Consider the following 11,629-nt stretch of genomic DNA (forward strand, 5'->3'; position numbering starts at 1 on the left):
GACACTATTTCTGGTCTGGTATATTTTATTTAAACAACTTGACACTACACGTGACTGGATGGTTTAGATTTCATGCCGGTCACGCTTGCTGGTCATGTGGGTGTCCAACCGTCCGTTTCTTGGCCTTCATTTTCGCCAGGGGGCGCTGTTCCTCTAGGGCTCTGTTACAGGGTTGCAGTGATGTTACCAGGAGATATAATGGAAGTCCAGAGGTACTAGTCATTTTCCTAGTTTGCCATTGTGGTTTAATACCGAATAAAATGTATGTTTCAGTTTTCCTTTGGACGTGTGATTTTTATTTTTTAAGTGACGTAGGATAATTATATAACTCCTGTTCTCTGTATTTCAGTTTTAAAGATGCATGCAGGTTGGGAATAAAGGGGGTGTCTTTGGAGGGGGTGACATATGTGAAACCCCCTCCAGGTACAGAAGCAAGAGCAGCACAGGTAGACTGCAGAAAGCCAGGTCTGCATTTTATTTAACTGTAAACAAATGACAACTAGACAGAAGTTTTTTTTTACAATAAAGCAGAAATTCTAATACAAGAATTTATTTACAAGGTTGTTTGGTTTCTGGGACGGTTCCATGACTAGATCTGCGAGGACTCGAGCCACTGTGCCGAATACCTCACGCGGGGCTGCTGAGAGTCCTGTCTCTGCAGTGCTGCAACAGCGCCCTCTATCTCCGACATCCAGCATTTCTGAAAGGGACATTAGAAGCCAGGGCTAATAATTGCTGCAGTGCAGAAGCTGCTGCGCTCGGCTTCCTGCTCACTGCAGGCTTGTTTTTTTTTTTTGAGCAATGAGATGAAAAAAAAAAAAACAGGCCGCTAGAGTTTTGACAACCTGTACGTCAGAATCCCCTTGGGTAATGGCACCCAGTTAAAGATTTTAAAGGGATATTTGTATTTATATTATTATATTATAGTGCCTGTTCCCCTAGGTGATATAAAACAGCCTACAGATCCCAGGAAAGGCTGTTGTTCTCTTCATGACTGGTTTGGCTTTTAATGTGTGTACCTCCCACATGGGGCCCACCAGTGGCCTGCGCTGTGTGTGTCTCTGTGTGTGTGTGTGTCTGTGTGTGTGTGTGTCTGTGTGTGTGTGTCTCTGTGTGTGTGTGTGTCTCTGTGTGTGTGTGTGTCTCTGTGTGTGTGTGTGTCTCTGTGTGTGTGTCTGCCTGCGCGCCTCCCTGTGCGTTAAGGCCAAGCAGCACGGGCACCCGCAGTACCTTGAGGGTCTCAGATCCTGCCTGCAGGATATAGACACCAACGCACTGCTGGTAACGGTTCAGGTGCAGGATCACGAAGGTGTTGGGCAGGCCAGACGCTGCAGAGATAACATAGTGGTGTTACTGACAGCGGATGGGGGGGGGTGTTTGGTCTTTATTTATACACGGAGATCATGGGTGGTTGGAGGTCAAATAATAAAGAGCGAAATGTCCATTTATTCCAGTCATTAGTTCATAAATGTCATCTGCTTGAACAGTTTTTTTGCAGCAGGCCAGCTACATTTTCTTAGAATGGTGGGTTTTCCGGAACACGTATGGCAGCTATTTCACATGCCAGGGAAAGAGAAGCCCTGGTCGACACCTAGACCCTCCACGTGCCATGTGCCCACACTGCTGACTCCTGCCACGGCCTGAACCCACACAGCTCACCTGTAGCGTTTAACTGGTCGACGTTCCTCAGCTGCAGCCGGTCCAGTGAGATGGGCTGGTCCAGGACCATGAAGGTGCAGCCATCCTGCAGTTCCTGGCTCAGTGCCGGTCGCAGTGGGTTTGAATCCAGCCCAATGGGCCGCTGGTGCTGCCGGGAGACGAAGCCTGTTCCTCCACCTGCACTTTCTTAATTGTCATTTTTGGAGAGTTCCTGAGGCTTTAAGTGTGTTTGTAGCAGTGTTTCCCAATCCGGTCCTCGGGGACCAACAGACACTCCCTGTTTTTGCTCCCTCCCAGCCCCCTGCCAGACAGTCCACATTTTTGCTCCATCCCCACTCCCTTGTCCCTTGAGAGCTGGGAGGGAGCAAAAACGTGAATCATCTGCCGGTCCCCGAGTACTGGATTGAGAAACACTGGGTTATGGTGTGTGGCAGAGAGGTATAGTGCCACCCTGTGGCGGTACTCAGTTAGCGACCTGTGCTAACTTGCTAGCACTCTTCTGCTCTCAGTAGAGTGTGGACACTGCATTTACCTTCTTATTCCTCTTGACCTTGGTGATAAGAAGGAATTCCTCAAACAAGAAGAGGTGGACCTCGCGCACCTTCGATTGCTCTGTGAATGGCAGAGACAGGTTGCAGTTTTCACACAGTTCTGGGGGTGCCTCCCTGTGGTCAGTTGGCATCTGGCCCTTACCAATGACGGACACTTTCCCTTCAAACAGCATATTCCGGTGAGTAATGAGGTTGTCAAGCGTTGCAACCTTGAGGAGGTGTTTCAAATTCTGTAGACAATGAATGCAGACAATTATCACAAATGTGTGCATTTTTTTCTATTATCAGAAGTATTTGAAATTTCAGAAGAATTAAATTACTGCTATGCATTATTAGGGGTCTACACATCTGTGCTGAATGTAGACTAAGGGCAGGGGTCTCACTGTCTGTTCTAAATTGCAGTCTACGATCGTTTTTCGAGAAAGTACCAAAAGTATGGTACTTCAAGATGTTGGTTTTCCACTGGCATAAAAACTGGTTCTGGCACCGAATAACATCACAGCATGAGGTGGAGTATTTTGTACTGAATTTGAAAAATGGCTGTAGTATAATATAGAGCTAGACAATGTGCGATATTAATACCTACAGCACATGTTATGCAAATAAAATAATTACATTATAGTCAGCTATAACTTTCAATTCTGTACTGACATTATAGTGCAGGGGGTTAAAGTTTCTATAAAATCTATAAAAGGAATAATAATTAAAACTGCAAAGGTTGCTAAGTTTTTTTCCGATGATAGAGTAATATAGATTCATATATGACTTATATGTTTAAAAATCAGTTTAAAGTTTTACCTCCGCTGCTTTTGCATGAGCGCTGCATGTGATCTCCGAGACAATCATAATCATTTTCATCCTTGCTGTTTAAATCAGCGAGTTTGTGAGAAATTTGTGAACTCCTTTTTTGTTTTATAAATACCCCAATATTTATTATAACAAAATCACATCGCTAGGACAGCATGCTATATTCAACAAGATACTTTTTAATTTCTTGTCATGCCACCCGGATCTTTTTTGTTGTATGTGTTATTACAACCAAATTGCATTTTTTTTTTTTTTTAACTTTGTTTATCATTATTTTCGGAGTTTGCAACTGTTTTCAAGGCGGAGTTTGTATTGTGTTTCAGCAGCAGGCTATTTGCTTAACCAATCAACAGAGAAAGCGTGTGAAGTCCCACCCCAAAGTAGCGAAGTACTAAAGAAGTACCCTAGCTGGTTTGGAACTTTCGGTACTGGTACTTGACCGGAAGTCAATGGAAAAACAAAAGTACCACAAGTACTGTACCAAAGGTATGGTACTTGGTCCGACTGAAAAACGCCCAAAGGGCAGGGGTCCCTGTGTCTGTGCTGAATTGCAGACTAAGGGCAGGGGTCCCTGTGTCTGTGCTGAATTGCAGACTAAGGGCAGGGGTCCCTGTGTCTGTGCTGAATGGACACTGTACCTCGGGAACGAAGCCCCTCTTATTCCGCTCCCACACCTGTGGCCAAATCAGGCACTCCTTTAGCCGCTGAATGTTATGGTAGTTATCCAGCCATTTCACCTTCCCTTCCAGCTCCTCTACACAAATAGGGGTAAAATCAAGGTTTACAATCATCAGTAACATCACCACCATCATTACCTTAAACATGTCCATCTCCAACACCATCAGTACCCCTATTTGAATCAGACCCACCATCATCATCCCCGTCATTAACAGCAGTTGCAACAGTGGTATTCACACTATAAATGTTACCATTTCAAATATTGCAGTTCATTTTCCTAATCATACTGTATGCATATTATTGCTTTAAGAACAGAAAACACCTGCATCTGACTTGCCTCACAACTCGATTTAAAGTACATTGAGTATTTTTGTCATGCAGAAATATTGTAGTTGTGTTGTCAGTTGTTCATCTGACATCTGTTTCATTGGCTGGTGTTGGTCCAATAGACTGCCTAGTGAATAATGAGATGATAGAGCCAGCACAGATGTATTGTGGGATATGGTGGGTGTGTCTTTCAGCCTGACAACTGCAAAGCTACTGATTTGTTATTGTTTTTTTCCCACCAGCTACAGCATTTCTTCCTGGCCGTCCCCACTGACAGCAGAACAACAGCGGCTTCTCCCAGGAATGATTACCCAGGTGGCGCACATAATGGGGCCGCACCTTGTTACAGGCCAGCATGCAAAACCAGTTTGACCGGCATAGGCACACTGGGATCATTTAACTACCGTGCTTCACTAACCTATAACTGACCAAAGGGCACGATATGTGCTGTTTGTCATCACTTGAATAAGGTCCTGGCTGGTTTTATGGTTTGAATTTCATAATTGATAACTAACAAAAGGATCTACCTTGAACCCGTGATGTCACACAGAGATTGTCTATTGATATAGCTAGGTTTTGGGCCAGAGCTGCTCCTATTGGCTAATCAGTTGGCAATGCAAAGAAGTTTTGATTAAAAAGTGCTTGACCAAGTGAGAGTTATGACGTTACAATGCATGCAACCCAAGCTGATCCTGAAAGCTGAACCAGAAAGCTGGCTATGGACAGACTCACGTATGCTTCTGTCCACAATCTCCACCACGGCCTCCACGGCCCGGCTCTGTTCTTCGCTGCTGCTACGCTTGCAGATGTTCCTCAGCAACAGCGGGTAGCGGGTCAGTCGCTGCAATGGTGCCACCTGCAAGTCCTTCAGCTGTAGTCGTCGGCAATCTGGGTGGCTCTCACACCACTGTGGAAGGGGGAGGGATGGGCAGAATGGAGATAGGAGGCGACCTCTATCTACTGGAAAGGAGAGTAGCACCTCAACTAGTGGGTGACCCTTAGCCTCGGGGGGAGCAGGTAAGTTGATGGTTAAAGGCAAAGACTTGCATCCTACAGGTTGCTGGTTCAAGTACCATTAGGGGTCTGCCAAAGTACCTTGACGTAGGCCTTGAAGTCTTCCCTGTGTTTCAGGCTATCCACGTAAAAGGTTGTAGTAGAGTAGTTGAGGCAGTACTTCTGCTGGCAGTGGCAGATGCTGTCTTTGAAACCCTTCAAAATAGCCATGAGTCACCGTGTTTGTGAGAACAGCAGTCATGCATGATGTGGCTCCAAAGGTAGACTAAATGAGACCCAGTTTTCTTATGGAAGCTGCCTAAATTAACTTTCCGGTCTTTGTCTACTCACAAAAACCCCTGCGTCACCATACACACCTTGACGAGCAGATCTGCCAGTTCAGGTGAGGCGGCCGTCACTGGGATATCCCATGACTGTTTGATGACTCGCAGAAAACTGGTGAGGAAGCCAAAGCTTACCTGTAGGAGACAGACACTCTAAGCCACAAAAACCATTCTTTGTGAACATGATCTGCAAGTCAATGGCATGAAAACAACTTCTCTAGAATGGTTCTTTCTCTGGGATGTGCTACACATGTCACGCATTGGGGTTGTGCACCTTCTTGGTGGCTTGCATGGTCATACCAAGCATAACTCGTTCAAATTGGCAAAAAGCTTCCAGGGGTCGACATCCTGCAGACAGTCATTCTCCTGTAAGTTGGCCAGTGAGACCAGGAACACCTGTCAGACACAGAACATCTGGGTAATGCTGTACCTCCTTCTCAGTTTGTCCACTAAACTCAAGCAAATTAAAATCTGCATCCACAGCTGTCGAGGAGCGTCACCTGTTTCAGAACCATGAGCTGGTCGAGGAAGTACACACACTCGCTGGTGAAGAGCTCCCACACGGCCTCTTCCCTCCTGTGGTCCTGATCTCCACCCTCAAGCTTGCCTTTGCAGCCATGGATCTTCAAGAAGCCCTCCAGTGAACAGTCCTGGGGTGGAGAGGCATTGCACTAGTAGTTGTATGGCTAATATCTACCACCTTGGTCATGCTGGATCGCCAGTGGTCATTAACATCTCACCTTGTACGTCTGTAGCTCTGTATCCCTCCAGTCCTCCACCTGCATGGTGGACAGGTGCTTCATCACATCTGACACAGAGCCTTCCTTTCCTTTGGCCTGAGGGAGGGGCAGGCAGAGGGTTGGGAGGTGGGGGGGCTGGTTTTAGTGGAGCTTTTTCATAATTCTTTGTTAGTGTCCAACCTGGCCTGTGCGACTGGGTACTTATGAACTCTGAGTCAGTTTTACTTTGAGTTTTAGCGGGTGTTAGCCACACGTGTTGGATTCCAGTGACCCCCCCCCCAATCTTGAAAAAAAAAAAACCTGGGGGTCCCTGGCACCTACCACAACACGTCTTGTGAACGGCCACTTTGACTTCTTGGTATCTGTGGTAAGAAAAACGACAGCATGCATTGGTGACACGTGTGGTAAGAGCATATTACTGGGGAAGCCAGATAGCTGGTTAAACAGCTCTGTCAGTGAAAGGTTAACCTGGGTCACGACCTAGGTAAAGAGTAGGTTGCGAGGTGAAGCTCTGCACCTGTGAAAGGACTGTACCACAAACATTCCACGTCACCAGGAAACACTTTCTGTCACTTGGGAAACATCCCTATTCCCGTCTGCCACTTTGTTCTTGTTATATGTCATACATGATTTGTGTAAGAGGTCATGAATGGTCAGATTATGAGTGCTGTTGTAAATATGCAGCCACTGACAAATTATATCCCGATTAGATGAACTGGGTTCAAGTCGGGCTAGAATGACCCAGGCATTCAGCTGCCCTAGCATTTGAAGGGACGCTACCAAAAGGCACTTTCCATGGTACAGTGGGAGTGCAAGTCAGCGTGAATCCTAGATGGTTCACTGGCTAATTCACAGTCATTGAACCCAGGTCCCTGAGTAAAAATGCTCGTGCTGCAGCCTGTTAATCAGGTCTCTGCTGATGTAGAGGCTCGTGGTTGCGATCACATGTCATGCGAGGGACAATGAAAACAAAACGCACGCGATCGTGCAGCAGAGAAATGACAGATGGGAGATGACCTGAAATGGTGGAGGACAGGATACCTGCTGCCCCGTTGGACACGAACAGGTCTCCCGGAGACACGTCCAGTCCTGGCAAGCTGATCACTACCGAACTCCGTCTCCGCTCCTCCAGCCTGCGGGCGCAGAAACAGAGGGAGAGAGGTGGAGAAAAGGAGGAAAGTAGGATGGAGAGTGCAGATGTCACTTGCAATGAATGTGCTCTAACTGACCTTCAACATTTATGACTATCCAGAGAAAGATCTAATCAGCCTTCAGTCATGTGATACTTTTTACAGTGATGAAAATCTAACCTTGAGGTTATGACATTTTATTAAAATAATGACTTAATTTACCTTGAACAGGACAAGCTTACAAAGGTGTGTCTTACCTACACTGATCAGTCTTCCTAGAGTGTCAGCACTATATCCAAAGAGCAGACACAAGGTGTCCACCATTGGAAACATCTCCTCTGGATGCATGTAAAGGGGTTTGCTCGTGAACCTCAGAAACTGAGAAGTCACTTCACACATAAGCGAAACAGCTCAAGACAATGAGCTAGAGGTCTACACCAGCAGTTGGTGTTTCTCTGTCACAGGTACAGAATGTGTAGCTGTCACATCTCTTTATCTAATTTATGACTTTGCGACACCCCATCATCCTGCTTTCCGCAGGGGAGCATCTCTGAAATTGAACACCACCAATAATTATGAAACGACGCGGCACAACTTGCCAGAAGAATTCAGTTGCGGTAGGGAACAGAACGCGTCCTGACATCTGTGTGTGTTTGAAATTTCCTGTGTAAAAGGAGGATCCAGGAGCAGTGCATGGATCCAGTCACTGCTGTGCCAGTGACTGGAAGGCTGACAGCTGGATTCCTGGGAATGGCATAGTGATGTCACCATCTGGCCCCTGAGCAAGGCCTTTCATCCCCACTGTGCGCTCCAGGGATTGTCCGACCCTGCTTCCTCAAATGTAAATCATTTTCATAGTAAACGTCTCAGCACAAAGCTTCCTGAGACATTTCCAGTTCTCCTTGCAGTGCTGAAGTTACTGCACAGAAACGGACTCCACCTGCGGAGCCAGGATGACGAACACTGGCCAGACCTCCAGATCTGAAACACGCTTAGTCTTGGACCGGTTTCAGTGCCATGTGGTGCAACCAAGCCGACTGAGCACTGCACAGAACCCGCCCCGCTCTGCTTCCTCCTGATGTTCACACATGCAGGAAGTCGTCTTTGTGCTCCGGTCAAGGTCTATGTTTCAGGCTTTTTACCCACTGGTATGCAGTGATCACATAAGCCTGCCTCTAGTATGTTCTGTGGCTCAGGACGCACTGATGACTGTATTTGGGGGAGGGCAGTCATGTCTCTAACATCCTACCAGGGCAAACTGACCCCTCCCCCCAAACAAAACATAAAAAAAACATGGCAGGAGCTGCTGGAAGGTACCATCAAGCCTAAGGGCAGATGGCTGGGTGTATTTCAGTATTATGATTTCAGAAATATTAAGACAGTGAACAGCTGGACAAAAGCAAAGTCATATGTAAATACCACAAGTCTCCGAAACCATTTAACGAGACATCGTCCAGATGCGCAATCTTGGCACTTATTGGTCATGTTAATTAGAAAGTTCTTTAATGCAGCTGCTTTGCGGTAAATTCGTAATGCACATGTTAATGTTTTTCATTGCACCAGGTTTGAGGGCTCCTACAATTTACAGCAATTAGAATTAGAATCTGTTTCCTATCTAAGCATAACTGGTTTTGTAACTGAAATATCCCTAATCAAATCCGTATCGAATCGAATCGGAAATGAAATAGAATTGGGACCTTGTGAGTCAGAACTGAATCGATTCCGCAAATCAGTGGCGATACCCAACGCTACTGCACTGGATAATACGTGCAATATGTCAATACTCCATGCTGATGAAGCACAAGAACTCTAATGCTAATTGCTGCTTCCTGATTTTAGCAGAATCCCTGGATTCCAGTGAATCACATGCCCAGCGAAGGTGGCGGAGGACCCGCAGAACTCCAAGGCCATAACTTGGGCTCCTTGGGTCCTACTTGCTGGTCTGGAGCCCAGCAGAATAAACAATGAAGCCTCCCAACGCCAGTGGCCTGTACTACGAAGCGGGGTTACTGGCTTATCGGGGTAACTTGTCAGATTTAAGGTACCACAGTTTAAATGGACTTCATATTCGCTCACTTACATTTTGCCCAGACTACCTTAAATCCAACAAGTTACCCCTATAAGCCAGTAACCCCGCTTCGTAGTACAGGCCACAGGTGTCCTTTTTAACCCAGCAGAACATATGAGTACGAGACTAACCAGGTTAGGGTGCACTGGCACTGGAAGACACCCCAGTTTGTATCCATCCCACTAATTAATGTTTGAATAATTGGTCCAACCACAGCTTTGACATTCAAATGAGGTTGTTGGGGCAGCCAGTGAGAAGCTCAATCCAAATCAAACCATAGCTTTCACTTCTGGAAATATGCAAAACATTGAAGCAACACTAAAACAGACTCACTGTATACCTACCGTTCCTGAGATGGATCCTTCGCCTGTTAAAGTAAATAGACAGGAGCTGGTTAGTCATGGCCAGTTTGATGTCATTTCAGGCGGTAATTTAGGCTGCAAAAATGCTTAAATAATGCGAACTTGTCGCAATCGCCGCAATTCGCGACCAGAAAGACAGTTCGGGCACCCGACAACATGGAAAACACTCACTGCATTTTTAAACCCCCACATATAAATAAACAATTCAGTTTAACGTCAGATAATACCTCAGTCGGTCGATGCGGCTAATGAAAATATCAAGATCAAATTCAAACTTGCTAAATCTCCGCTAACAGTAGTAATTCCCTCGTTTGCTCGTGTTTGTGACTGCCTCAGGGTTACACTAAATTGAAGGGGCAGGCTCTCTTCGTATCCTGGTATCGTCCGATGGGACGCTGCAGGGGGCACCTGCTGATTCAGTGGATGTCTAAAGCAGGTCAGAATCTGACGTTAAACTAAAGGAACTCCAATTTCCAGTTCTCAAGCAAGCATACTAATGGACATCAGCAACAGTATTTTATCGTGATAACATGATTTTCATTATATAGGCTACTAAACACACACTACCTGATTCAAGTGCTCTTCCACTTCTGGCGTTCCGCAAATGGGTTTAGTAACACTACATGACGTTTTTCTCTGTTGAATCAGACTGTTGTCCAGAGTATGGCATCTACCCGATCTGTTCGTGGATTCCATCGGGGACACGGCGGGCTGGTTGTCCTGCTCCCCGTTCGGCCGGACTCCAGGTTCCGGGCAGCTCGAGGGTTCCGGTAACAGAAACCCGTGCTTGTACTGGGGTGAAAATGCGTTCCCCGGAACGGGGGATTCGCAGGTGACCGACTCCTCCTGGGTGCCGTTCCCCCTCGTGTGGTCCTGGATGGCCTTCACGGGCCGTCGGACGCTGCTCCTCATCCTCCTCAAGGTGGGGGACGTGGAAATCCGAGCTGCCGCCTGTCTGTTAAACTGGAGAAACGGCGTGACCTTTTCGTCTTGGTCCTGGAGCGCAGCGTGCTTCCCTTTTACATGCGACCTCGGATCGTCCATCCACATTACGATCGGGGCGCTGGTCTGCGTCTCTTTGTCCTCCAAGAGCAGCAGGTCCGTTTGGGTCTGTGCCACGGAGTGCCCCGCCACGCCATCCACCCCCGAGAAGCCCTCCGTGTAGCTCCCGTCCAAAGTTTCTTCGAGTATCGCTCCGTTTTCGCAAACTGTAGTGGTGTGTTCCTCCGACGACATTTTTCATATTTTCGCGTTGTATTAAAGTTATGCTATTAAATGACAAGTAATGCAAGCGGACACTTTCCGATGTTTACCTGTAAAAAATATAGGGGAACATTACAGATTGTTGGGTGTGTTTACATGCTTTTGTCTTACTGACGTTACAATAATTTTTAAATTAGGGAACACATTGCTCGACCCGGAGTAACCAGCCGTGCGTCCGGAGGGCAGTAAAACGTCCCCCAGCGCATATATAACATCTTCGGGGCACAATGAGGGGGGTTTCACTTACCCCCGGCAAATTCACGAAACCTTCGGCGCTTTCCAAAGAGGTTGTCCCAAAAACACGCCCGGTTGCATATTTCAATATGAACGATTCAATGCTAGAAAGTATCGCTCATCTGACACGCTGCTGTTGACAGCTGCGCATAATACGGAAGAGAAGCTCGGAGTTGCGTAAATGTCGCTTCAGGTGACAGCAAACGTCCATGTAAAACGCAAGCGCCCTGGAAAGAGTTCAGTTAAAACTGGCCAAATGTCCGCAGGGCTGCTTTTTATTATCTATATGAATTGTATTTGTATATATCAGGGTATCTACCTGTGCCTGAAACAAAGCGGTCAGAAACAACGGATTGAAGAAAGCCGATTCCCCCGTGACTCACGGTTGTCCGCCGACAGTCGGCTGTCAGCGATGCGCACTCCGCAAGCCGGCTGGAGGGGAGGAGACGCTCCTGGCCGTGTCGACATACCCC

The 11,629-nt window shown here is 46.8% G+C and overlaps 1 protein-coding gene across 2 annotated transcripts; it reads right to left on the reverse strand.

Annotated features, from left to right (window-relative positions):
- Nucleotides 1-449: 449 nt before the first annotated feature.
- Nucleotides 450-11,360, reverse strand: plekhg7 (pleckstrin homology domain containing, family G (with RhoGef domain) member 7). Of its 2 annotated transcripts, none has more exons than XM_023808956.2 (17): nt 11,170-11,360; nt 10,227-10,972; nt 9,642-9,664; nt 7,141-7,232; nt 6,421-6,461; nt 6,100-6,195; nt 5,860-6,009; nt 5,660-5,755; nt 5,393-5,494; nt 5,096-5,231; nt 4,755-4,979; nt 3,656-3,771; nt 2,353-2,440; nt 2,192-2,271; nt 1,660-1,807; nt 1,231-1,328; nt 450-700 (listed from the first exon to the last, which is right to left on the reverse strand). In XM_023808956.2, the coding sequence occupies exons 2-17, from the start codon at nt 10,893-10,895 to the stop codon at nt 590-592; spliced, it is 2,271 nt and encodes a 756-aa protein (XP_023664724.2). In that variant the 5' UTR covers nt 10,896-10,972; nt 11,170-11,360; the 3' UTR covers nt 450-589. The 2 variants fall into 2 exon arrangements, with proteins under 2 accessions (XP_023664724.2, XP_023664725.1); XM_023808957.2 differs by having other exon boundaries at nt 4,755-4,929; nt 5,118-5,231; nt 7,117-7,232.
- Between the last annotated feature and the right edge of the window lie 269 nt (nt 11,361-11,629).

This window comes from Paramormyrops kingsleyae, chromosome 1 (genome assembly GCF_048594095.1).
Source record: "Paramormyrops kingsleyae isolate MSU_618 chromosome 1, PKINGS_0.4, whole genome shotgun sequence".
In the NCBI taxonomy this organism is placed as follows: Eukaryota; Metazoa; Chordata; class Actinopteri; order Osteoglossiformes; family Mormyridae; genus Paramormyrops; species Paramormyrops kingsleyae.